The sequence below is a fragment of the Delphinapterus leucas genome, chromosome 14, assembly GCF_059928025.1.
Source record: "Delphinapterus leucas isolate spDelLeu-1000000601 "Yukka" chromosome 14, BTC_Dleu_Yukka2, whole genome shotgun sequence".
NCBI classification, from domain to species: domain Eukaryota; kingdom Metazoa; phylum Chordata; class Mammalia; order Artiodactyla; family Monodontidae; genus Delphinapterus; species Delphinapterus leucas.
Window position 1 is genome coordinate 15,884,700 of NC_143142.1, and position 27,778 is coordinate 15,912,477.

The 27,778-nt window shown below is 41.4% G+C and overlaps 1 protein-coding gene across 2 annotated transcripts in view; it reads left to right on the forward strand.

Moving 5' to 3' along the window:
- Positions 1 to 13,261: 13,261 nt before the first annotated feature.
- NAA25 (N-alpha-acetyltransferase 25, NatB auxiliary subunit) overlaps positions 13,262 to 27,778 on the forward strand; it is a 76,062-nt gene continuing 61,545 nt past the window's right edge. Inside the window, exons 1-3 of one of the 2 annotated variants that reach the window (XM_089894542.1) lie at positions 13,262 to 13,656; positions 24,843 to 24,928; positions 25,752 to 25,890. In XM_089894542.1, coding sequence (XP_089750668.1) covers positions 13,599 to 13,656; positions 24,843 to 24,928; positions 25,752 to 25,890 — 283 coding nt within the window. In that variant the 5' untranslated portion in view covers positions 13,262 to 13,598. The remainder of the gene's footprint in view (positions 13,657 to 24,842; positions 24,929 to 25,751; positions 25,891 to 27,778) is intronic. The other variant, XM_022550661.2, reaches the window with a different exon arrangement.

A 27,778-nucleotide genomic window follows, 5' to 3' on the forward strand; every position in this document is an offset into this window, starting at 1 on the left:
GACGCACAGAGAGAAGACTATGTTAAGATACAAGCCAGTGAGAAAGGCCAATGAGAGAAGCCTCAGAAGAAACCAACTCTGTTGACACTTTGTATCTCTGACTTCTAGCCTCCAGAATTGTGAGAAAATAAATTTCTATTTTTTAAGGCACCTAGTCTGTGGTACTTTTTTATAGTAGCCATAGCAAACTAATAAAGTGTCGTTTCCACCTTTTGGCTACTATGATTAATGCTGCTACGAACATTTGTATGCAGGTTTTTGTGTAGACATATGTTCTCATTTTGCTAGGAGAAATTCAACCTAGGATGGGAGTTTGCACAATGAATTTTTACATATGTATACATGCATGTGACCACCACCCAGATGAAGAAATAGAATATTTCCAGCACCAGTAAGTTCTTTTAGGCTCCTTCCCTGTATGACCCTATTCCCTATTCCTACAAGATAACCAGTCTTCTGACTTCTATCATTTAAGAATAAGTTGTGTGTTCTCACCGCAGAAAGGAAATAATTGTGTGAGGTGATAGAGGTGTTAGCTAATGCTGAGGTAGTAATCATATTGCAATATATGAATGTATCAAATCAAATCAACATGTTGTACACCTTAAATTTACTCAATAATTTATGTCAATTATATCTCAAATAAACAAATAAATAAATAAGAATAAGTTTTGCCTGTTCCTGAACATCCTGTAAATAGAATAATACATTATGGGGACTTCCCTGGCGGTCCAGTGGTTAAGACTCTGTGCTCCCAATGCAGGGACCATGGGTTCAATCCCTGGTCATCCCTGGTCAGGGAACTGAGATCCTACATCCCTGGTCAGGGAACTGAGATCCTACATGCCACATGGCACAGCCAAAAAAACCAAACAAACAAAAACCAGAATAATACATTATATAGTCTTTTGTATCTGACTTATTTCATGCAATATTTGATTCTTATATTCACTCATGTTCTTGCATATAGCCTTAGTTTGTTCATTTTCATTTCTGTATAGTATTCCAAATAAATTGTGAGCATATCACAATTTATTAACTCATTCTACAGTGATGAACATTTGGTTTGTTTCTGTTCCACCCAAGAATGAATATTCTAGTTCTTGGTTATATATGACATTTATTTCTGTTAGATATACCCCCAAGAGTGGAATTGCTGGGCAGGGCTGTAGGGTATGCATTTATTTAGTTTTTGGTTATTAAAAGTTCCAGCCATCCATGTATTCATAAATATCTCCAGCTCTCATGAGTTGCTGATTCTCAAGTATTTAATAGTTAGCCTTTGCTTTTTTTTTTTTCCCACTAGCCTATTAATTTCCACCTATGAGTTCTGGGTTCTATCTTCTATTTCTCAATGACCCCAGGGGTTGATCCATTAGCTGGTCCCCTTATGATGACCCAGATGGGCTTAGACAATTGACAAGCTAGGAAGGGGATATAAGGCCTCTGCCAGGGAGTAAAGGAGAGGTTGCTATTAGCAATGACTGTTTTTTTTTCTTTTGGCTGTGCTGTGCAGCTTGTGGGATCTTAGTTCCCCATCCAGGGCTTGAACCCCCAGCCCTTGTCAGTAAAAGTCCGGAGTCCTAACCACTGGACCACCAGGGAATTCCCGGGAGGTTGCTATTAGGTTGTCAACCCAGTGTCTGCTATAGGAAAGGCACTCATCATACACACTAACCCTGTTGATGGAGGTAGAACTTTCAGGGCAGTCCTTAAAAAATCCATTTTGTTTGATATTTTGCACATAGTCACAAGTATATTCATCTATTACTGGAGAAATACTTGTGAAACCACTGCTAGAAAACAGTTTCCTAATCGAGGTGCCAGGCCCTGAAACATGCTATGTGTATGTCCTCAGGCTCTGTAATGTTTACATTATTTTGTCAATTCTGAAGCAGGAGGCTAGGAAACCAGCTGACTTCTGGGGGCTCATACATATTCATAAGGAGAATGGAGATTGGACCTGAGTCCCCAGAGCATGCTGGGAAATTTTCCAGACCTCCTTGTTACTAGGCAGAATTCCCAGGAGCTGCTGCTCTTGCCTCCTTGCTTCCTCATCCCTCAGATGCTTGCACAGGGCCCTTCTGGTTCCAGAGGAAACTTATTAGGCTTACTTGCATCATAGTCTGATTATCCAGAAAAGCTCTCAGCTCTCTTACCCCATGCTGCCTAAGAAAGTACTTTCCATTTCCCAGGGGGAAGAACCTTAATGCATCATCACTGTTTTTCAAAGGGTGGTTTGATGGCTGGCAGAATTAGCGTCATTGGGGGAGAGGGGGAAAATCTGCTTGTTAAAATGCAGATTTTCAGGCCCACTTCACACCTACTGGATAAATGGGTAAATATTTCTGTGGCAGCGTCCCAGAATGTTCATTTTAGAAGTTTGTGGGTGATTTTTGTGCTCAGTGAACTTGGAGAACCCTCTGGCTTAAGTGATCAATTAAAGGAAAATTAACAACATACACACATTCTTGAAACTATATCCAGTCCCAACCAGCTGCTCTCCACAAAGTGAATATCTTGCAGTTCTACCCACCAACTCCGGCCCTGCCAGCACTTCAAAAACACTGTTTCTTTCTGCTACAACCTGTCAGACTTCCCTCATCCTTTAAGGCTTGGCTTTGATTTCACATATTCCAAGAAGCCTTCTAAGAACTCTGGGTAAGGTTCCCCTCCTCTTGCCACCACTGCCTACTGTGATTACCTAATCAGAGCCCCTAGAAAGCTACAGTATTGTTGCCTGAGGAGGTGCCTGTCTGTCCCATTAAACTGAACCAGCTCCTCTAAGGCATGTCTGGTACCTAGCATAGAACGGCACCCAGTAGGCACTCAACAAATGTTGAATAAAGAGAAGAATTATCTATTATAATTTGTGCTTTTTGTGTCCATTTAAGAAATCCTTGCCTACCCCATGGTCACAAAGATATTCTATGTCTTCTTCTAGAAGTCTTATTGTTTTACTTTTTTACATTTAATTCTATGACCCATCTTGAGTTAATATTTGTGTATGGTCTGAGGAAGGGGTAAAGGGTTTTTTGTTTTTGTTTTTCTGTTTTTTGCCACACCTGGGCATGTGAGATCTTAGTCCACGACCAGGAATCGAACCCATGCTCCCTGCGGTGGAAATGTGGAGTCCCAACCACTGAACCACCAGGGAAGTCCAGGGTTTTTTGTTTTTTAAGAGATATCCTGTTGCTCCATTTACTGGGGAGCGGGGGAGGGGGGATTTCTTTCTTCCATTGAATTGCACTTGGGCCTTTGTCATAAATCCAAGGATATGTAGGAGGCTGTATCTGGACTCTCTGTCCTACTAATCTATTTCTCTATCTTAGGCCAATACCACACTGTCTTAATGACTGCGCCTTTATGGTACGTCTTGAAATCTGGTAATGTAAGTCCTCCTACTCTGTTCCTCTTTTTTTGAGATTTATCTTGACTATTATAGGTCATTTGCATATAAATTTTAGAATCAGTTTGTGAGTTTTAATCTCTTACCTTTTATGCTTTATCTTAACCAGAGAACTCCATCTTTCTAAATCAAAGACCACCTTCTTGGCATCCAGCAGCCAAATGCAGCCGACAAGGCTCTCCCCAGAGTTCAGCAACTCAGAGGCTGTATAGAGAAAGTTGACTCAGAACACAGACTCCAGCCAGCTCTGCAGATTCTTTAGTTGTGGCCTCCAGCTTTGACCTGCCCTTGAAAGGAGCCTGCAAACTGTTCCATGACTAGACAGAAATGCATATGGAATTTATTATATGATAAAGATGGCATTGTGTGCTTTGTGAAAAAGATGGATTATTCAATAAATATGGTTTGAAGCAACGGGAAAAGATAAAATTGGAACCCTACCTCATTATTCACACTGAATAAAATTCCAAACAGATAAAAGATATAAATGTTAAAAATGAAACCACAAAAATACTAGAATTCGGGGACTTCCCTGGTGGTGTAGTGGTTAAGAATCTGCCTGCCAATTCAGGAGCACGGGTTCGATCCCTGGTCCGGGAGGATCCCACATGCCGTGGAGCAACTAGGCCCATGCTCCACAGCTACTGAGCCTGTGCTCTAGAGCCCACGAGCCACAACTACTGAGCCCATGTGCCACAACTACTGAAGCCCACATGACTAGAGCCTGTGGTCTACAACAAGAGAAGCCACGGCAATGAGAAGCCTGCGCACCGCAACGTAGAGTAGCCCCTGCTTGACACAACTAGAGAAAGCCTGCACGCAGCAATGAAGACCCAACGCAGCCAATAAATAAATTAAAAAATAATAAAAAATACTAGAATTCGTAATTTAAAAATAATATTGGGGTAGGAAAAGCCTGAAAAAAATAAAACATTTTCTCATTGCAAACCCTGCCCCTGTATCCCAAAAGTCAAAAGGCAAACAATACACTGGAAAAAAATATTTGAAACACCTGTTTATGGCATAAGGTTAATTTCCTTAGTATATAAAGGGTGACTATAAATTAATAAGAAAAGTCTGACAAACTGAAAAAAAAAGGCCAAAGGACATGACCAGATTGATAAAAGTAAATGAATTACAAATTGATCTTTAATAGATTAAAATATGCTAGGTATCATTCATAACCTGAGAAACATGAATTAGAATTATACTGAGATGTCATTTTTCACTATGAGATTGTCAAAGATAAAAGATAAAACTTTGAGAGCACACTGTGTTGGCAAGGGAAACTGGAGTTTTCACACACTGGTTGTGAGAATGCAAATTGATACAACTTTTGTGAGGTGAAATTAGAGAATATTTACCCAATATTAGGTTAAAAAAAAACTTTTCTATAAATAATATGATAACATTTATGGAAATTTTAAAGGAAACAAAACTATCATATATTGTTTATGGATACATACACATGCAATAAAAATATTAAAACATAGAAGGAAGGACACTGGCTAATAGCAGAATACTAGCTATTTCTGGAGAGGCAGGGAGGTGAGGAGATGCAGAAATGTACCTGCAGTATCAAGTCTATGCTTATAAAATGTAACATTTGTTAGACCTGTGTGATATGCACGCATGGTTATTATTCTATTTACTTTTACAGATTTTGAAACATTGCATAATTTTTTATTGTACTTTTTTTTTTGGCTGTGCTGGGTCTTCATTGTGGCGTGCAGGCTGTTTGTTGCGGGCTTCTCTAGTTGTGGCTCTTGGGCTCCAGAGTGCACGGGCTCAGTAGTTGAGGCACACGGGCTTTTCTCTAGTTGCAGCATGCAGGTTTAGTTGCCCCGCGGCACGTGGGATCTTAGTTCCCCAACCAGGGATCGAACCTGAGTCCCCTGCATTGGAAGGCAGATTCTTTTTTTTTTTTTTCTTTCTTTTGCGGTACGCGGGCCTCTCACTGTTGTGGCCTCTCCCGTTGCGGACGGAGCACAGGCTCCGGACGCGCAGGCTCAGCGGCCATGGCTCACGGGCCCAGCCGCTCCGCGGCATGTGGGATCTTCCCGGACCGGGACACGAACCCGTGTCCCCTGCGTCGGCAGGCGGACTCTCAACCACTGCGCCACCAGGGAAGCCCTGGAAGGCAGATTCTTAACCACTGGACCACCAGGGAAGTTCCCAAACATTTCATAATTTTTTAAGTTAGGAAATATAGCTTATAGAGGGATATTAGGGTGATGTAAATGTTCCAAAATTAAACTATTACAATGGTTGCACAACTTGGTCAAAATGTAGTAAAGTATCATTGAATTGTGCACTTGAAACGAGTGAATTTTATGGTATGTAAATAACACTTCAATAAAGTTGAGTATAAAGATTATAAAGATATAGGGAATTCCCTGGTGGTCCAGTGGTTAGGACCCCGTGCTTCACTGCTGGGGCGAGGAGGTTCAATTCCAGGTCGCGGAACTAAGATCCCACAAGCCGCGCAGCCCAAAAAATAAATAAATAAATATATATATACACACACATATATAACATTGCTTACAGAAATATTTGCAACGTTTTATTTTTAAAAAAACAATTAAAATGAGATGCTTCTGGTACAAAAGTGGCCTAGGCAATTTAGCACTCATATGCCACCTGGTGGACAGACTTGGATAAAATTCCTTCCTTGGTGTTCTGAAGTATCAGGAGGTGATTTCTGCAGTTTTAACAGAAGGGAGTAATAATACTAATATTAAAGATAATAATAGTACATAACTGTTGTTGAATGATTTCTTTCTGCCTGTTTCTTTGCATGGACATTTATTCTTCCCCTCAACCCTATGAAGTAGGTCCTTTTATTATCATAATTTTACAAATGCAGAAACTGAGGCTCAGAGATGTTCAGTCACTTGCTTAGGATCACACAGCTGATAAATGTCAGAGCCCAGATTTGGACCGAAGTCTGTTTGATTTCAAAGCCAGAGTTGCTGTTTATTCTATTGTCAAAAGTGCAGGAAATCTGGACTTCCCTGGTGGTCTAGTGGTTAAGACTCGGCACTTCCGCTGCAGGGGGCACGGTTCCATCCCTGGTCAGGTAAGTTCCACACACACACACACACACACAAAAGTGCAGGAAATCAACCATGAAAACTATGAAATATGTCACTGTTCTGTTTATTCTGTGGAGGGTTAGGTATTGGATCAAGGTGGAAAAAAAAAAGAAAGACAAAGAAAAACTGGAAAAGTCATCTAGTGGAGATACCCACAACCACCATATCCAAGTAATGCAATCCCCTGCCCTGTGTCCCCCAGCTACTGGCACAATGCACCTGTGTGCCTAAGATGCTCGTGAGCAAGAGAGTTTCTCACCAGAGCAAATCTGCCACCACATAGGACAAGAATGAAGGGCTTGGTCCCCTGTTCTAAGTCAATGAAATGGAAACCACTATATAATGAACATCTGTTGTATACCAAGCATTTTTCCATAATGTCAGCTCTAATGTACAGTAAGAAGGATAGGTTCTTGGCTTCTTTGGGGGGGTCCTCTCATTTGTTACCTGAAATGATTCAGGCCAAAGGGTGTGGAAGCTGCCTCCCAGGGAGCAGGTAAGGACAGGCCCAGAGCCAAGTGAGTGCTTCAGCCTTAGTTTCTGAGGACAAGGGGTAAGAATAAGAAAAGAGAAAGGCCCATTCATTTTGCTTGAATGCCAAACAGGCTTTCACGGTGGAGGGAAACATACTCCACCCAGAACGGTGACTCAAGGATCTAGAGGTCTCTGTTAGGTAGGTCCATAAGGCTCTGGCCCTGCCAAGTTCAGGAACAGGGTGAAAAGTGTCAGCATTCCTCTGGGGCCAGGCCATCAAAGGTAACCTAAGAACATAGCTAAGTAACCACAGTCCTGGCCAGGAGCCTCGTATGTGCCCCCTTTAAGGTGCTGTATTTTTCCATTCTGGGAAATTCTTGAAACTCAGGTAACTCATCGGCTCTTTCGCTTCTACCACAGATGAACCCCATGTCTCCTCCCACCTCTCCCCTTTCCAAGCCCAACCTCAGCCCGGTCCTACCTGGCCACATCACCTCAGAGCAAGCCTGGGGTCAGCTTACTGGAGGCTCCTGACCTTCATTCTTTTTTTTTTTTTTTAAGATATGTAAGATACATTTATATAATAAGTGTAATAAAGAACATACTACAGGATAATGGGATACAGTGATGGGGGTGGGGAGGTGGGGTGGACTGGGGGTGGCACTTTAGACTTGATCAGTATACACAGCCTTGGGAGGAGGTTGACTTTTTTTTTTTTTTAATTTATTTTTGGCTACATTGCTGACTTTCATTCTTTTTGGTTAGCATGATTTTGGGAGCATGGTGTTCTCCCTGGGATAGGGTTGCCAGATTTAGCAAATAAATATACAGAACACCTGAGCACCTGAATCTAGTATAATATTGTAAATCAACCACACCTCAATTTAAAAAATATAGGACACCTGGTTAAATGTGATTTTTTTTCAGATAAACAGTGAATATCGTTTTAGTGTAAGTATGCCCCAAATATTGCATCATATTTTATCTGACGACTCTACCCTGTGGGTATTTATTTATTTATCACCCTGGGAGTATTTATTTATTTATTTAATTTTTATTGGAGTATTGTTGCTTTACAATGTTGTGTTAGTTTCTACTGTACAGCAAAGTGAATCAGCTGTACGTATACATATATCCCCTCTTTTTTGGATTTCCGTCCCATTTAGGTCACCACAGAGCACTGAATAGAGTTTCCTGTGCTATACAGTAGGGTCTCATTAGTTATCTATTCTATACATAGTATCAATAGTGTACATGTGTCAATCCCAATTACTCTGGGAGTATTTAGACGGCTTCCATTATTCTAGAGCAGGGGTTGGCAAAATTTTTCTGTAAAGGGTCAGGTAGTAAATATTTTAACCTTCTGGGCAATATGGTCTCTATTGCAGCTACTCAGTTCTGCAGCTGCAGCACCAAAGCAAACACACACAATGCATAAATGAATGGGCACAGTTGTGTTCTATAAAGTTTTACTTATGGACACTGACCTCTGAACTTTATGTAACTTTCACGTGCTGTGAAATATTATTCTTCTTTTGATTATTTTTCCCCAACCATTTAATAATGTAAAAATCATTCTTGGCTCACGGGCTGTACAAAAACAGTAGTAAGCTAGATTTGGCCTGTGGGTCATAATTTGCCCACTTCTGACCTAAAGCAGAAGAATGAAACTTTTGTCTGAATTCAGATCACAAGAGGATTTGTAAAGACACAGATTGCTGGGCCCCACTCCCAGAGTGTTTGATTCAGTAGGTCTAGGGTAGTGCCTAATAATTTGTGGTTCTACCAAGTCCCCAGGTGATGCTGATGTTGCTGATCAGGGACCGTGCCTTGAGAACCACTGATCTGGGAAGGAACTTCCCCCAATGCCAAGCTCTCTATCTGGGGTATTTTAAAACCTCCTCAGCCTTAGGAAGGATTTTCCATGATGATCACAGATTATAGATTCATTGGAGGGACCCCCCCCATCCCCCAACCATCCCCATTCTCGATGAGAATTTCTCTGTGCACTTTGCTTCCAGGATTTTCTCTTTCAGCTAGCCTCAGGACAGAATTGGGATGAGAATTTCCGGTGCATCTGTTTTAAAAAAAAAAAAAAGCCCCCCCCCGGTCATTAAAAAATGCATTTAAAAATCTTTTATTTTGGAATAATTTTAGTCTTACAGAAAAGTTGAAAAGAGGGTAGAGAAAGTTTTCATATACTCCTCAACCAGTTTCCCTTAACGTTAACATCTTATATTACCATGGTACAGTCATCAAAGTAAGAAACCAACATTAGCACAATATTATTAACTAAACTCTAGACTTTATTTGAATTTCAACTGTTTTTCCACTGATGCCCTTTTTTCTGTCCCAGGATACCAACCAAGATATCACATTACATTTAGTTGTCATGTCTCCTTAGACATCCCTGGTCTGTAAATGTTTCTCATTGTTTATTTTTCATGACCTTGACAGTCTTGAAGGGTACTGGTCAGAATGTCACTCAATTTGATTTTTTTGATGTTTTCCTTATGACTAGTCTGGGTTTATGGGTTTTCCAGAAAAAATACTACAAAAGTGAAGTTCCTTTATCATCACCTCAAATTGGGGTACATGATATCAACATGAATTTTCACTGGTAATGTTAACTTTGATCCCTTAGTTAAGGTAGTGCTTATCAGGTTTCTTAGCTGTGAAGTTATTACTTTTCCTTTTCTATACTCAACTCTTTGGAAACTGGTCAATAATTAGAGCCCACACTCAGGAGGGAAGGGAAAAGTTAAGCTTCACTTTCTGGAGCAAGGAGTATCTACACACACTGCTTGGAATTCTATAAGGACAATGAATCTCTTCTCCTCCATTTATTTATTTGATAACATTTATATCAGCATGGGCTTAGTATGTTTACATATTTTACACTTTAGGTTATAATCCAATACTGTGTTATTTATTTTCTTGTTCAAATAGTTCTAGTTTTGGCTCTTGGGAGTACTTTCAGGTTGACTCCTGTATCCCTTTGACATGTCCCCCCTCCATCCTTTTATATTTTGAGCACTTCCCTTCTTTCTGTCAATACAAGATGCTTCAAGCTTATCTGGTATATTCCTGCCCCGGCCCTTGAATCAGTCATTTCCCCAAGGAGCCCTGTTTTCTTTCATTGGAGAGTGGTATTAGAAAACAAAATCTTGATGTTAGGTGTGCTCATTGCTACTAAAATAAAAAAAATTATAAACAATTCAAACAGTAAGGAAAAGTTTTAAAAAATTAAGTTAATAGGCCCCTAAATTCCATCATTAAGAGAGGAGGAAGCTTGACATTTGAAAATGTCCTTTTAGATCTCTCTCTAGATATATATGACATCTGTCTTTTTTTAAATAAATATTTTATTTTTTAAAATTTTTATTTATTTATTTACTTATTTATTTTTGGCTGTGCTGGGTTTTCATTGCTGGGCGCAGGCTTTCTCTAGTTGTGGCGAGCAGGGGCTGCTCTTCGTTGAGGTGTGCAGGCTTCTCCTTGCGGTGGCTTCTTTTGCTGCCGAGCATGGGCTCTAGGCACGCGAGCTTCAGTAGTTGCAGCACGTGGGCTCAGTAGTTGTGGCTCGTGGGCTCTAGAGCACAGGCTCAGTAGTTGTGGCGCACGGGCTTAGTTGCTCCGTGGCATACGGGATCTTCCCAGACCAGGGCTCAAACCCGTGTCCCCTGTATTGGCAGGCAGATTCTTAACCACTGGACCACCATGGAAATCTAGTCTATGTTAGCTAGATAGCTATCTGTCCACATAATTTTTTTTCATGCCATCCATACTCTTCTACAACCTGCTTTATAAACTCAATATGTCATGGGCATCTTTCCATATCTATAAATGAAGCCCTACTTCATTAATTTTAATGGCTGCCTTTTTCCATTTCATGGTGTATCATAATTTATTTCATCAGTCCCTCTTGATGGATAGTTAGGACCTTAGGATTGTTAGGAAACAATCTCTATTTTATATTTTTCTGTGGTCTGCTGATTATCTCCTTGGAATAAAAGGATTTTATTTTGGCTCAAAAGGCTTGACATTGTTTACCTTTTTTTGTGTGTGTGATTTCTGTAGACAGAAATTTAAAGTCCTTTTAGAAATTAAAAATGTAATAATGCTCATTATACAGTGCAGCTATGCATGAAGTAAGAGGAGAAAACATCTGCTCTCCTAAGAGGTAACCACTGTAATACTTTTGGTGTTAACTGCTAAGAGTGTGGATTTTGGAGTGAGACCACCACAAATTTCACCAGAGAATACTGTGTGATCTTGGGCAAATGACCTAATATGTCTATGCTTCAAAATTCTCATTTTAAAATGAGGATCACAATATTACCTATTCCACCAGTTTGTGAGAATGAAATAAGATGATGTATGTAAAAGAGCTTAGTACAGTTTCTGGCACATAATAAGAGCTCAATAAACACACACTATCATTATTGCTACTATTAACATTACAGTTTTTTTTTTCCCCCTGGGGATGTATATTTAAAATTTGAATAGCAATTTCTAACTTGCTCTTCTGGTGGATTCTAAAATCATTTCATTTAGATCCATTAGTTAGTTACTTTTCAAAGAGGGGTCCTCGGATCGAATTAGAACCTCTGGGGGTAGAACCCAGGAAACTCATGTTTATCAAGTTTCCCAAGGTGTTCACTAAAGTTGGAGAATCATTTTCTTACACCCTAAAAGACACAGAAAGGGAGAGGAATGGAACACCAATAAAAGGGGTCAAGCCCAGCTGGTCAAGGCTGACACTGGGGATATTTACTGGGTTTGAGACAGCATAGTGGAGGGGTTAACTCTGGTTCTGTACTAGAAGGACCTAGGTTTGTTTATTTATTTATTTATTTATCTATTTATCTATGGCTGTGTTAGGTCTTCGTTGCTGCGCGTGGGCTTTCTCTAGTTTCGACGAGCGGGGGCTACTCTTCGTTGCGGTGCGCAGACTTCTCATTGCGGTGGCTTCTCTTGCTGCGGAGCACGGGCTCTAGGCACGTGGGCTTCAGTAGTTGTGGCACACGGGCTCAGTAGTTGTGGCTCGCAAGCTCTAGAGTGCAGGCTCAATAGTTGTGGTGCACGGGCTTAGTTGCTCCGCGGCATGTGGGATCTTCCCGGACCAGGGCTCGAAGCCGTGTCTCCTGTACTGGCAGGCAGATTCTAAACCACTGCGCCATCAGGGAAGCCCCTAGAAGGACCTAGGTTTGAATCACAGTTACTAGTGTGGCCTTAGGTCATGACCCCACAGAGCCTGGCACACCTGCCTGGCTCCCTCTCTCTCCCAGTTTCTTTAAGTCTTTGACAATCGTCACTTTTTCAGCTAGGCTATCCTTGACCACACTATCTATATAAAATTGCCTCCCCGGACTTCCCTGGTGGTCTAGCGGTTAAGACTCCGAGCTCCTAATGCAGGGGGGCCGGGTTTCATCCCTGGTCAAGGAACTAGATCCCGCATGCCGCAACTAAAGATTCCGTGTGCTGCAACTAAGACCCTGTGCAGCCAAATAAATACTAAAATAAATAAATAAATAAATAAATAAATAAATAAATAAATAAATAAATAAATAAATTGGGGCTCCCCTGGTGGCGCGGTGGTTAAGAAGCCGCCTGCCAATGCAGGGGACACGGGTTCGAGCCCTGGCTGGGAAGATCCCACATGCCTCGGAGCAGCTAAGCCCGTGTGCCACAACTACTGAGCCTGCGCTCTAGAGCCCTCGCGTGGCAACTACTGAGCCCACAAGCCACAACTGCTGAAGCGCGTGCGCCTAGAGCCTGTGCTCCACAACAAGAGAAGCCACCGCAACGAGAAGCCCGCGCACTGCAAGGAAGAGCAGCAGCCCCCACTCGCCGCAACTAGAGAAACCCCGCGCGCAGCAACGAAGACCCAACTCAGCCAAAAATAAATAAATTAAATTAAATTTAAAAAAATCTACCTCCTAGGGAGATACTAGGGTTGTTACGAATATTAATGAGATAATACATTTGGAGCTTGCAGCACAGTGTCTAGGCATATACTGACTGAATTACTTTTCCCCTCCAGATTTATTGAGATATAATTGATAAATAAATTGACTGGATTACTATAGATCTAAAGTTCTTCTTAGTTGGTTGAGCACCGGGATAGGGGTGAAGGGATCTTGAAATTTTCTGGCAGATTTCTACTGTTGATCAGCACCTCTGTCCCCTGCTGTCCCCTGGGTCACCTTCCCAGAGGAGTTCCCGGGTCCTCAACAATTAAACAAAGACAAGTCTAACTGGTCCTACAGCACAGAGGAGAAACAGGATAAGCAGGAGCAGCAGAGCCCTAACTTTGACCAAGACTTTCTCCCCTCCTTTCCTCAGTCTCCAGTATGTGACTCGGAAGGGATTTTAATAGCAACGGCCGCTTCTACCAGCTAGGTTGATTCTACCAGCAAAGGGGAGGAAAAGGATCCATTTAAGTGACAACTGGGGGGGGGGGGGTTTGCGGTGTGGGTGTCGTCCCTTTCCGCGCCGGCGCGTTTTGTCACAACCCCGCGACCATTGCGACAGAGAGAGATCGGAGCTGGCCCTTTAACAGCCCCATCTCGGGGGCCTGCCCCGCGCGTGCGCACTGCGGTTCTGCGCTTGTCATCATGGCGACGCGGGGCCATGTGCAGGACCCTAACGACAGGCGCCTCCGGCCCATTTACGGTGAGTACCTGGGGCCAGTCTGGTTGCCAGCCAGAGGCGCCGAGGGCTGCGGAGCCCGGGGCAAAGGCCCGGGAGGGGCGCTGAGGGGCCGGGAGCAGGGCTGGCGGGCACAGGGGGCGGGCCGCGCGGGCCTCTAGGCCGCAGCCACGGGCCTCGCGTAAGCGCCGGCCTGGCTTTCTTGAGCCCTGAGGTGGCAGCGGCGCGGTCAGGCCAGCGGCAGGTCGGCAGAGCTGGCCTGACAGGCGAGCCCTGTGAGACACTTCCTCTCGTAGAGACCTGCGCTACACGCAGGCTACGTTGTCGGGGCCACGCCAAGGGAGACCCGAGGTCTGCCCGCAGGTGGAAGCTGGCTCCGACGTGAGGGTGGGACATCCTACTTGAGGGAAAATTCCCCGCTCAAGACTTTTTACCTGTGGGAACGGGGCCTAAAGTGTTGTCTGACTAACTGTACTTGGTGCACATGGAGAAACAGAGGTCCCGGGAGGGGAAGGGGCTGACGCAAGGTCACCCAGATCGAGTCTGGAGCAGGCCGGGATTTGAGGATCCCAATCCAGAGCTCTTTGGCGGAGGAACAGCTGCTCTGGGCACACGTGGGAGGCGGGGGCGGGGTGGGGCGAGGCGGGGGGGGGGGTTGGCTTGGGCCCAAAATAGCGGTGAAGCGACTGTAATAGCTCGTGTCGAGGGGCATGCAGGGCTTTTCTTTTTTGAAGCTTCTCTGGTTTTTCTCTGCAGCTTGTCTTCCGCGTGCTAAGTGGATCCCCTTCCATAACGTTGACCTCAACCCTCAGGCTTTAAGACCTTGATGGCATTCTGCTATCCCGGTTGTGAAAAATCACACATTTGAGTCAGGGAGAAATACCTCTTCAGTAACCAAGTTCAATAATTTGATAGTGGTCCCTTTTGTATTTCCTTTCCTCTTAGATGGTTGTGTGGTCTTGGTCTAGCTCAGTTCATGGTGAGGAAGGCTTCAAGTTCAGTGGTTTTTGCAGAATTAGATCTCTTGTTTGTAGTGTGGATGTTACTAAATGGGGGCTTCTTCGCAATAGCTGAGATCATTTAACTTTTTTGGAAGGGGGTAATAACTATGTTTCTGGTACAATTGATAGTGCTTTTTGTAATTTGTATGATGCTTTGCTCTTGCATCTCATTTCAACAACAACCTTGTGAGGTGAGAAATAATAATAATAGCTAATGTGTATGTATAGACTGCTAATTATGTCAGTCACTGTCCTTGGTCTTAAGTATTTAATCTTCACACATTCTTCGTAGGTGGCTACTTTCCCCCAGTCCCACTTCCCTCTCTCTCCCCCTTTTCTTTCCACAGATGAGAAAACTGGGGCTTTACTGATGTGTAATTTGTCTAAGGTCACTCAGCTAACATGAAGCTAGGATCTTAACCCCTGTGGAATGTCCCAGGCTTACTCTTTTAACCACTGTGCTAGAAATCACCTCACTTTGAGCTGGAGACACTGACTTGCCAAAGATCATGTAGGTGGAGAGTGGTGGATTTCCATTTTCCCAGGGCTACATATTCTCATGCCCTCCAGTATACATTTTAAAGGGCAGAGATGACATATGTAAGGGTGCTTGAGGGTAAGAACTGAATCCAGGGTTCACAATTGGTGGCTGGTTACAGCTCTCTGCAGCAGCTGCCTGTAGATTTTTTTCTTTTTTAACTTTTAGGAATAATTGGATTTCTAAAATTATTCTTGAGGACCAAAGAAAATGCCTTTGGGGTCCCATAAGTCACTTAGAAATAATAATGTTTTGAAACTATCCAATAAGGAAAACCTCTAGTCTGTTTCATGCTGGTAAACATCAGGATATGTTAAACAGATGTGATAGGTCATATTCTCAAAACTGAAGCCAGAATTATGTAGCTTTTGTTATAGTTACATGGGAAGAAGATAAGAAAATACTTTCTTTAGGAATTCCAAGGCAATTATTATAAACTGACAGAAATAGGAAAAGAAAGACTGACCTTGACTTCAGCACTTTTGACTTTTGACCTCTAGACTTTGGGACAGCCTCTGCTTTTGTGTTTAAATATATTAGTATCCCTAAACCACTGTCGTTCTTGAATTTAGACCTTTATTAGCTGACAGATGAACATGCTTATGCATGGTGGTGCTTGCCCACCAGCCAAAAGTTCAACAACACTCAGTGTTGACTGAGTGCTTATTTGTGTGCTAACTGTCCTATTAGGTAGATAAGATTATTGTGAGCATAGTAGTAAACTGAATGCCAGACATTAACTTGCTCAGAATTGCAGCTAGTAAACTGTAGAGCTGGGATTTGAACACAGGCATTCCGACTGGAGAGCTCAGCCTTTCACTGAGTTCAGATCCCACAGCATCACGATCTTTATGCAGCATTATTTATATTGCCAAGGTTTAGGATTTTACAGCTGTTAGAAACTTTGCCTATGACCTCAGCTCTTGCTGATACTGTTGAGGATAGAAGTGGACAGGGTCATTAATTGTGAAATTATGGTGGGTTGAAATTCTATTTTTGGTGTCTAGGTATGAAATAGCTAGTTGATTAGTTGAACATCTTCAGAGTGCTTCTCTTTACTCATAAACTGGTAAGTTTGGGTAGTGCATTTTTGGTTTTTGAAAACCACCTTGACCTTCCAGAACACCTACTTTATTATTCTTTCTCCTTTTGCTAAAGTTATTCTCTTGTGCTATTATTCTCTTGTGGTTCTGAACAGATGTTGTATCCTCATGTGACTTGGTGAGCCCTAGTGCTTTCTTCTACCATTATTGTTTTAAAATGTTTATAGTGGTTAGGGGATGGGTAGAGTTGGAAGATGGTCAGGTATGGCACTTAATAAATTTTATAGGGGACTTCCCTGGTAGCGCAGTGGTTAAGAATCCGCCTGCCAATGCAGGGGACACGGGTTCAATCCCTGGTCTGGGAAGATCCCACATGCTACAGAGCAGCTAAGCCCATGCGCCACAACTACTGAGCCTGCACTGTAGAGCCCGCGAGCCACAACTACTGAACCTGCAAGCCACAACTACTAAAGCCTGCGCACCTAGAGCCCGTGCTCCGCAGCAAGAGAAGCCACCGCAATGAGAAGCCCGCGCACCGCAACGAAGAGTAGCCTCCACTCACCGCAACTAGAGAAAGCCTGCGCACAGCCCCAGCACAGCCATAAATAAATAAATAGATAGATAAATAAGAATTTGTGTATAAAAAAGTATAAAAAATTCATTTATTAAAATTTTTTTATAGGATGCAGGAATTGCAAAATAAAAATAGAGGTTTCGAAGTTCCATAGTCTTTAGAATACACGCACACACACATTTACTTTTATGGCACAAGATCCTTTGTTCTAATCTGTGTTACTGACTTGCAGTCTTTTTTTTTTTAATACTTATTTTTTAAATTTTATTGGAGTATCGTTGATTTACAACGTTGTGTTAGTTTCAGGTGTACAACAAAGAGATTCAGTTACACATATACATATACTCACTCTTTTTTAGATTCTTTTTTCATATAAATTATCACAGGATATTGAGTAGAGTTTGCTGTGCTATACAGTAGGTCCTTGATGGTTCCTGACTTGCAGTCTTGCTCTAGCCTGAATCAGGTGTAACATATTTCCCAGCTGTGTTTCCTGAATGATAGTCACTTCTTTGGTGTGTTAGGACATTTCCCTTCCCATGTGTGGCCAGACTCCAGGTAATTATTCTGTTATAGTTCGTTATTAGAACTTCCCAGGTCTTCAGTCAGATGTTGTATGTATTCTGAGCCTTCTGTTAGGCCGTGTTAGCTCAGTGAGTCTTGTCCTTTGCCCGGCCGGGACAGGGCATCTTGGTGAGTGAAGATTATCTTGCCTTTCTGTAGAAAAGTCACTTGGCACAACCTGTTTTCTCCTGTTCTGAAATTATGACCGTTTAAAAAGCTCTTAGACTTTTAAATTCTAAAAACATTTTAAACTTAAAAAGACAGATGTTAATGCACAGAACATTCCTGGAAGAATGCATAGAGTAGAGGGTAGTGTGAGCATAGGGCAAGATAAGAGACTGATAATTCTTTTCATGTTATACTTGTATGAACTATTGGATTTTTTTTTTTACTATGACATGTATTATTTTTATTATTTAAGACATAACTTTTTTTAAAGATCAGATACTGTATGGTTTCATTCAGATAACGTTCTTTTTTATATAAATTTATTTATTATTTAAAAAAATTATTTATTTATTTTTGGCCGTGTTGGGTCTTCGTTGTTGCGCGCGGGCTTTTCTCTAGCTGCTCTGAGCCGGGGGGTGGGGGGGTGGGGCCACTCTTCGTTGCGGTGCGTGGGCTTCTTGTTGCCTTTCTGGCACCTAAGTCCAGCTCTTACTAAAAAATTGCTCAGATGTAAACCGAGTGTTTGAAACATTTCCTTGAGGGCAGAATATTCTTGTCCATGTTCTTTCCCCCTAATAAACAGTGATGACTGGCGCACAGCCTTCTCAGCAGGGCAGATGGCCAGGGAACACATTTGGTTTGGGATGATTTACCAAGACCAAATGCAGCAGGCTTAGCCTGGTGGTGTTGAGGCAGTCAGTGCTGGAACTACCCCAGTGCACGCCTGATGGTGGGTGTAAATCGGGTTTTAAAGGTGCATACTTCCTTTTCATTCTTTTGTTCATGCTCTTGCTTCTGTCAGAGCATCTGATTAATACTTTAATTAAAAATACTGCACTTAGTATCTTCTTGAGAATTAGGAGAAACCAGTTGGCCATTTGGGGTATGTTTTTTGTGTGTTCACTGAAGGGATTGGATTGTGGCAAGGTAGTAAAGAAAAGAAAAATAAATTTCAAATTTGTTCTTTGTCTCCTTAGGATCAATGAGCTATCTGTACTTATATAGTTTCTTGCTCTAAGAGTTCTGTCTAGAGAAATTGAGGCAATGAAGGGTGCAGACCTTCAGAGCCAGACTGAGCTGGGTTTCACTCTCTGCTATGATTTTGTCAATTAACCTACCTCCCTGAGCCTCTTCTGTAATATGGAGTTGCTAACGGTACCTTGCTGGGTTTTGAGTAGACCCCCAATAAATTTGTGTTCCCTCTGTCTTCACTCTTAAATGTCTGGGTTTTTTTCCTTAATTAATTAATTAATTTATTTTTGGCTGTGTTGGGTCTTCGTTGCTGCACACCGGCTTCCTCTAGTCGTGGCAGGTGGGGGCTACTCTTTGTTGTGGTGCGCGGGCTTCTTATTGCGGTGGCTTCTCTTGTTGTGGAGCACGGGCTCTAGGCATGCGGGCTTCAGTAGTTGCAGCACTCGGGCTCAGTAGTTGTGGCTCGCAGGCTCTAGAGCGCAGGCTCAGTAGTTGTGGCATATGGACTTAGTTGCTCCGCAGCACGTGGGATCTTCCTGGACCAGGTATTGAACCCATGTCCCCTGAATTGGCAGGCGGATTTTTTAACCACTGCATCACCAGGGGAGTCCCCTAAGAAATTAATTGAAAAGACTAAAAAATCTAACTTAATAGCAGGAAGCCATCACTAATAATTGGTTCTTTGAACATCCTGTTGTGGTCACTTTGTATGTATATATCTCTCACTCCCCTGATAGACTACTCAATTTCTAGAAGACTTTTTTTCCTATACAGTTTGTTCATTTATGTATTCCTTTCTTCATTCAGCTTATTTATTGAGAGCCTAATATGTGCTAGGCACAATGTAGATTCAGGGAATGAGAGAGTACCAGACAGCACAGACATGATTTCTGCTTTCAGGGAGCTTGTAGTCTCAAGAGGTTTTTTAAACAATAGTATACATAATCATTACATTTGTGTTAAGGACTTTGAAGGAAAAGTACCGGTTACCGTGAGAGCACACACTATGGCATCTCGACTGTTGGGAACATTTCAAGAAAAGGTTCTCTGTGGAAGTGACATTTTACTTTGGAAAAGAAAAAAGAGCAGAGGTTAGTCAGGTGATCAGATGGAAAGGAGTGATGGACAGAGTGTGTAAGAAAGATAGAGAGAGTATGTACTTGATGACCTAAGAAAAGACTTGTGTGGTTGGAATGTAGAGAAGGGTGAGATGAGGCTACAGAGGTAGAGGGACTCAACTTTGTAAGCCATTTTAAGGATTTTGAAGTTTGTTTTAGAGACAGTGGGAGGGATTCCCTGGCTGTCCAGTGGTTAGGACTCTCGCTTCCATTGCAGGGGGCGTGGGTTCAGTCCGTGGTCAGGGAACTAAGATTCCACATTCTGCGTGGCCAAAAATAAATAAATTTTTAAAATTAAAAATAGAAATAATATGTATCATTACCATCAGTGGAATACCTGTCACTTGCCCTGAGAAAACAAAACCATAAAATTAAGTACACACAGTGAAAACAAAACAATGTTATTAAGGTCTTAACTAGTTTCTGATAGTTGAGAAACTCTAAATCAGACCTGTTCCTTTTCCATTAAAAAAAAAGGCATCAGCAAGTGTTAAAGAAATGACAGGCTGATACCAAACTGAGACTATCTCCTTAATATAAGGGAAATATTACAAAAGGTCAGTTTTCTCACTATCCGTGTTATCTAGTGCTGCCTGCAAGGACCACTTAAAAACATTTTAGTTGGAGTGATAACCATGCTTTGAAAAACACTGCTTTAACTGATACATCATCATCTTATTATTTCCTATGCCTGATTTGTGGACGGCTGACTTGGCTTACTCCTCATATTAAGGGAACAATACCAGTCCTCATGGTCAAGCCACAGTTACCCTTGAGTGAGTTTTAAAAAGGCTAAAAAACAGACTTAGGGTATCATTTTTATTGGCCTGTTTTCTCCAAGGGCTACATAATTTATTTTATTTATTTTTAAAATAAATTTACTTATTCATTTATTTAATTTTTTGGCGACATTGGGTCTTTTGCTGCACTTGGGTTTTCTCCGGTTGCTGAGAGTGGGGGCTACTCTTCGTTGTGGTGTGTGGGCTTCTCATTGCGGTGGCTTCTCCTGTTGCGGAGCACGGGCTCTAGGCGTGCGGGCTTCAAAAGTTGTGGCTTGTGGGCTCTAGAGCGCAGTCTCAGTAGTTGTGGTGCACAGGCTTAGTTGCTCCACGGCATGTGGGATCTTCCCAGACCCGGCTCGAACCCGTGTCCCCTGCATGGGCAGGCAGATTCTTAACCACTGCGCCATCAGGGAAGCCCTGACTACATAATTTATATTACAAAGTCAGCAATGTAAAATGGAAGTAAACTTTCCCAAAAGCCTCAGCAACCAATTAATCAGCAATCACCTAGGTGTCCAGGAAGGGGGACCTTGACAGCAGTCTAAATGTGGTGGGGTGTCTTAGTTAAAATTAAAACTCTTCTGGGTGCAAGGAACAGAAACCCTTTGACACAAGCTCAAGTAGAGGGAGGTTGTTTATAAACCCTTGTGGGAGCTTAGGGCAGGAATGCAGTGTTCTAGAGCCTGATGGAAACTGGAAAGCTGTCAGGATCTGAAGCTTCTTTCTCAGGTGCTCATCTCTGCTCTTATCTGTTTGTGGCTCTTCTTTTCTCTGCTAGGTTCTTCAAACTGGTTTTTTCTGCTTACTCATCAGTTTACCTGGGGCCCAACATGTTGGCTTTGTGGCCACACCAAGCTGAGAATAGAGTAAGGAGAGGTCATTAGCCTCCCCCCACAAGCTTAATCAGCACTGCCCCTCCCCCAATTTTTTGATAAAGATAATTGACGTTCTTTGTTCTTTTATAAATGTTATATGAATGAAGAGTCAAGAGATAACTCCTTTTTTTCACTCCCCATTAACTAACTTGCATCTGCCAAGGCTCCTTCCAAATGGAGATTCTGGAGCTGCCACTAGTAATCTCAAACTGGAAATATTTATTGCCTTCCAAATGGGGTTCTCCATAGCTTTCTTTTCTTTTCTTTTTTTAATATTTATTTATTTATTTGGTTGCATTGGGTCTTAGTTGTGGCAGGTGGGCTCCTTAGTTGTAGCACGTGGGATCCTTAGTTGCGGCTTGCCAGCTCCTTAGTTGTGGCATGTGGGCTTCTTAGTTGTGGCATGCGAACTCCTAGTTGCAGCATGCATGTGGGATGTAGTTCCCTGACCAGGAATCGAACCCGGGCCCCCTGCATTGGGAGCGTGGAGCCTTATCCACTGTGCTATCAGGGAAGTCTGTCCATAGCTTTCTGATTCCAGATTTCAGTGTTGTAATTACAAATTACCAGGAAGAAACTTGATTTACCCAGTTTGGGTCAAATGTCCACTCCATTAGACTTCAGTTGCATGATCTAGACAGGCTCATCCAATTCTACCCCTTCAGCAGTCTGTGGAAACCATGCCCACAGAAGAGGGCGTGGGTGCAGTGTATTTATATATCAGGGCCTTGTCAACAACAGAGGGAAAAGTTCAATATCCTTGTAGTCCTAACCTCTGGCCTGGTCCATCTATGGGCAGACCCTCAGAGCTGGGGTTTCATCAAAGATACCTGCTCTTTGAGAAGACTTCAAGATATGTTTTGTGAACCTGGAGTCTTGCAAGAAGACTGAGTCAGACGTGACTTAGAACTCACTCAGCATGAGATCAGCACCAAGTTATTAGGAAGAGAAGGTATCATTTATTGAGCTGAAATGTCTCTGTCAGATATTCTGTAAGAACAAATGGTGGTCTATCGGCTGAGATGAGGACTTAAGAAAACTGGTATTAGATATTTGGGTATTCAGGCCAAGATTGTGATTTCTGTGATTCTCTAATCTCTCTACCTGAGTGTTAAGTCTTTGATCTTTTCTAGATTGTGATTCCCTCCAGAGTAAGGCTTCTTAATCTTTTTACCTAGCATTATTGGTGCTCATCAACATTAGGTGCATTGAAGAAAAACTAAAGAGATGAAACTCATGTGTTCACGTAGCTGTCTGTTAAAGGTTGTGATAAAGTATTCATAGGAGAAAAATTGAAACCGTTAGGTAAAATGATAGTGTATTTCTGTTATTTGGCCCTGGGCCACCAGGGCCATAGATGATCTTGAGTTGTCTGTGCCTCCTCTGTCCCTGTTGCTGACTTGGGACCTTGATGAGCAAAGAGGGACCAATAGTAGTAGTAGATTGTGAACTAGCTTGAGTTCAGTCATCTTTCTGTATTTCAAATCTACATCTACCACCCTATTTCCCATTTATAACACTCTCACGTTCCTTTTCTAGAAATGAATCTTTGCTTTTATTAGATATATATTTTTAATTAATTGACTTCATTTTTTAGAGCAGTTTTAGGTTAAGTTTACAGAAAAGGAGTGGAGAGTACAGAGTTCCTTCCTATTCACCCCCACACACCTCTCTTCTCCCCCAGTTTCCCATGTTATTAACACTTGCATTAGTGTGGTGCATTTGCTACAGTTGCTGAGCCAATACGATATGTTATTGCTAACTAAAGTCCATAGTTTACTAGTTTACATTAGGGTTCATTCTGTGTGTTGCACATTCTATGCATTTTGCAAAGGTATGACGACATGTATCCTTCATTACAGTATCATACAGAATAGTTTCACTGCCCTGAAAAATCCCGTTCTCCACCTATTCATCCCTCCCCCAGCTCCTGGCAACCACTGATTGTTCTACTCTGCCTATAATTTTGCTTTTTCCAGAATGTCATACACTTGGAATCGTATAGTATGTAGCTTTGTCATGTTGGCTTCTTTCACTTAGCAATATGTATTTAAGAGTCCCCTATATTTTTTTGTGGCTTGCTAGCTCATTTCTTTTCTTTTTTTTAAAAATAAATTTATTTATTTATTTTTGGCTGTGTTGGGTCTTTGTTGCTGCATGCAGGCTTTCTCTAGTTGTGGCGAGTGGGGGCTACTCTTTGTTGTGGTGTGCAGGCTTCTCATTGTGGCGGCTTCTCTTGTTGTGGAGCACAGGCTCTAGGCCCGTGGGATTCAGTAGTTGTGGCACGTGGGCTCAGTAGTTGTGGCTCACAGGCTCTAGAGCACAGGCTCAGTAGTTGTGGCGCATGGGCTCATTTCTTTTTATCACTGAATAATTTATCATTGTATGGATGGATATACCACGGTTTGTTTATCCATTTGCCTGTTGAAGAACATCTTGGTTCCTTCCAGGTTTTGGCAATTTTGTATAAAGCTGCTATAAACATTTGCGTGCAGATTTTTGTGTGAAAGTAAGTTTTCAGCTCATTTGGGTAGATAACAAGGAGCTGGATTATATGGTTAGAGTATGTTTAATTTTTTAAGAAACTGCCAAACAGTCTTCCAAGGTGGCTGTGCCATTTTACATTCCCACTAACAGTGAATGAGAGCTGCTTTTGCTCCATGTCCTCACCAGCATTTGGTCCACAGATTAATTTGAGTTGTTTATGTTTTGTCTGTCCCTATGCTGATTTGGGACCTTGATGAGCAAAGAGGGACTTGGTAGTAGTAGTAGGTTGTGGACTGGCCTGTGTTTAGTCATCTTTCTATATATAGAATTGACAGCTACCACCGTTTCCCATCTAAAACACTAATCATTTTCTTTCAGATCCTCTCATCTGAAAATTAATCTTTGCTTTTGTTAGATTTTTGAATAATAATTGATTGCTTTTCTTCCTTAACACAATTTTATAGCAGGTCTCCATATGCCTTGAATTTTGGAATGGACGCATAGCTTAGGGAACCTAGAAGTCACTGTTTCTTCAAAGTCAGTGCTAGTTTCTATTTCAACCAGAGCGTATGAAAGTGCTGCTTTCCCTGCATCCTTGTCTACTCCTGATACTGCTGGATTTACTCCCCCACTCACTGTTCTTATTTTTTTCTTCGAAGAATTATTCTTAACTCTGTGGCATAGTAAGATTCACTGAACATTTTATTGAGGGAACATGGTCCATTTGGTAGATTTGAAGCTTGAATGTAATAAAGGTTTTTTTTTTTTAGATATTTTAATTTTTGTGCAAGTAAACCCATTTGTTTCCCATAGGTAAAAATATTAGTGTCATCTATCATCTAAATATATTTGGTCTTGAATCTTCATTAAGGATTAGTATAACTGGATTACATTGCTCTTGGATGAGAGATGACTATAGAAATTTAAGATTGTGTTCTGGACCATCCTAGCCATTTAGAGTTAAAATCAGCTCCAAGGTGTTTTTAATACCGAGTTAGGATACTTTCTGAAACAGCTGATACTAGCCTATGCATTTTTCATATTTGTTTTTGAAGGAATATAATAACTCATAATTTCTGTTTTCATAGATTATCTTGATAATGGTAATAATAAAATGGCAATTCAGCAAGCAGATAAATTGTTGAAAAAGCATAAGGATCTTCATTGTGCTAAGGTAAGTTCATTTGCCCTTGAGTTACTTATATTTGGTGGGTTATGTACTGTAATCTTTAAAGGGAAGAGGTGTTTAATCTCTTTAGTGACTGTGTTTTTCAGAGTATTTTTTAGGCCATTTATTTGCCTGATCACTTAAATGAAATGCCATAAAGAGTATTTAATTAAAAGCTAGCTGCTTGTTTTTTTGGACATGACTTATCTAATTTAATTATTTTATTTTCACAAAGTCCTTCCCCCCCCCACCCCACAAAGTCCTTTTAAGCAATGTTGTGCATTCTTTTTGTTTTGTGCATTCTTAATATGACTGAAATAGGAAATAATCTTTTTTTTTTTTTTAAGGGAACTTTATTTTTATTTATTTATTTATTTTTGGTTGTGTTGGGTCCTCGTTGCTGCATGGGCTTTCTTTAGTTGTGGCGAGTGGGGGCCACTCTTTGTTGTGGTGCTCAAGTTTCTCATTGCGGTGGTGTCTCTTGTTGCGGAGCACGGGCTCTAGGCGCTGGCTTCAGTAGTTAGGCTCGCGGGCTCTAGAGCGCAGGCTTAGTAGTTGTGGTGCATGAGCTTAGTTGTTCCGTGGCATGTGGCATCCGCCCGGACCAGCGCTCAAACCTGTGTCCCCTGCATTGGCAGGCAGACTCTTAACCACTGAGCCACCAGGGAAGCCCTGGCAATAATCTTTATTTGCTGATATTTTTAGTAAAATAGTTGATTCACAACCTAGGCATACCTTATAACTTATTTTGTGATTTCAAATTGTCTTTCTTTGGTTCATATTTCCTTTTCTGTCCTTTTAAAACTGATTTGTCTTTTCTTTCTATCAGGTTTTAAAAGCAATTGGTTTACAGAGAACTGGAAAGCAAGAGGAAGCCTTCACCTTGGCGCAGGAGGTGGCAGCCCTTGAACCCACAGACGACAACTCGCTGCAGGCACTGACCATTCTTTACCGGGAGATGCATCGACGTATGTTTCTTTCTTTTCATTGTCTTTAAAACTGTGCTTAATTTGTTGGGTATTTCTGAGTTCTCTGTTTGTCCGATTTACTTATCACTCATGATTTGATGGATAGCAACAGGTAAAAAATGCATTAACCATGGCTTGCAAAGGCTGTAGGCAGAGTGGATATTTTACATGTATTAGGATCCTTGGATTGGAATGAGGACTTGAATTTCATTTATGACATTTTGATTTGCTAAATGAAAGAGTTGCTTTTTTTTCCACTTTTTAATATGGAAAACTTCAAACATAGAAACAGAGAATAGCATAATAAATCCCTTTGTGTCCATTTCTCACCTTCAGCAGTTATTGAGACATGATCAATTTTATGTATACCCCTCTGCCTGCCAGATTATTTCTAAGCATATCCTAGGTAGTCTGCTTAGTTTCATCTATAAATAAAGTTTTTCATTGTTGATTTCTTAAATATTTTATTATGAAATACATATCTTTAGTAATACATATTATAGAAGAATATGTTTTATGTAGCACTAGAACATTTGATGTGGAATAAATGAACATTCATAAACCTACCACCCAATTTAAGAAATAGAGCATTATCAGTACAGGCATAGCTTGGAGGTATCGTGGGTTTGGTTTCACATTAAAGCAAATATTGCAGTAAAGTGAGTCATATGAATTTTTTGGTTTCCCGGTTCTCTCAGCCTTCATAGAATTAAAGAGAGTCAGGGTCTTGCTCTGGGTCAGGCTTTGGCTTAAGGGAATATTGTGGCTAGTTTGATCTTCTATCCAGACCACTAAAACTTTCTCCGTTTCACTTTTTTATCATTTATGTGTTCACTGGAGTAGTACTTTTTTTTTTTTGGCCGTGCCTCATGGCTTGTGAGATCTGGTTCCCTGAACAGATGTTGAACCTGTGTTCCCTGCAGTGGAAGGTTGGAGTCCTAACCACTGGACCTCTAGGGAATTCCCTGGAGTAGTACTTTTAATTTCCTTCAAGAACTTTTCCTTTGAATTTACAACTTGGATAACTGGCACAAGAGGCCTAGCTTTCAGCCTGTCTTGGCTTTCGACATGCCTTCCTCACTACACTTAATCATTTCTAGCTTTTGATTTAAAGTGCCAGACATGTGGCACTCTTCCTTTCACTTGAGGCCATTGTAGGGTTATTAATTGGCCTAATTTTAGTGTTGTGTCTCAAAAAATAGGGAGGCCTGAGGAGAGGGAGATAGATGGGAACGGCCAGATAGTGGAGCAGTCAGGACACACACATATTTGTTGATTAAGTTCAGGGTCTTATATGGTTGTGATTTGTGGTGCCCCCAAGCAATTACAGTAGTAACTTCAAAGATCACTGGTCATAGATCACCATAACAAATACAATAATAATGAAAAAGTTTGAAATATCGTGAGAATTACCAAAATGTAACACAGAGACACAAAGTGAGCAAATGCTGTTGGAAAAATGGTTCTAATGACTTGCTTAGTTGCTAGGTAGCCACAAACCTTCAATCTGTAAAACACAATATCTGCAAAGCACAGTAAAGGGAAGTACAATAAAATGAGGTATGTCTGTACTAAGAAGACTTCCTGTGTGTCCTTCATCAATCTCATTTCCCCTTTAACTTCCTAAGAGGGATTTGCTATCTTGAATATTTTTTATTCTCTTGCTTGTCTTTAAATCTTTATCACATTTGTTTTTCTAAGTAATACATTATTAGTTTCACTTATTTTGGACTTAACATAAATGGATTCATGCTGTACGTTTTCTGTGACATGCACTTTTCATCTAATTTCCAAGTGGTTGTAGTTAATTCATGTTTACTGCCACAGTATACTTCACTGGTTGACTACACTAGAATCTATAGTGGAGGTGCTAGGTCATAGGGTAGGT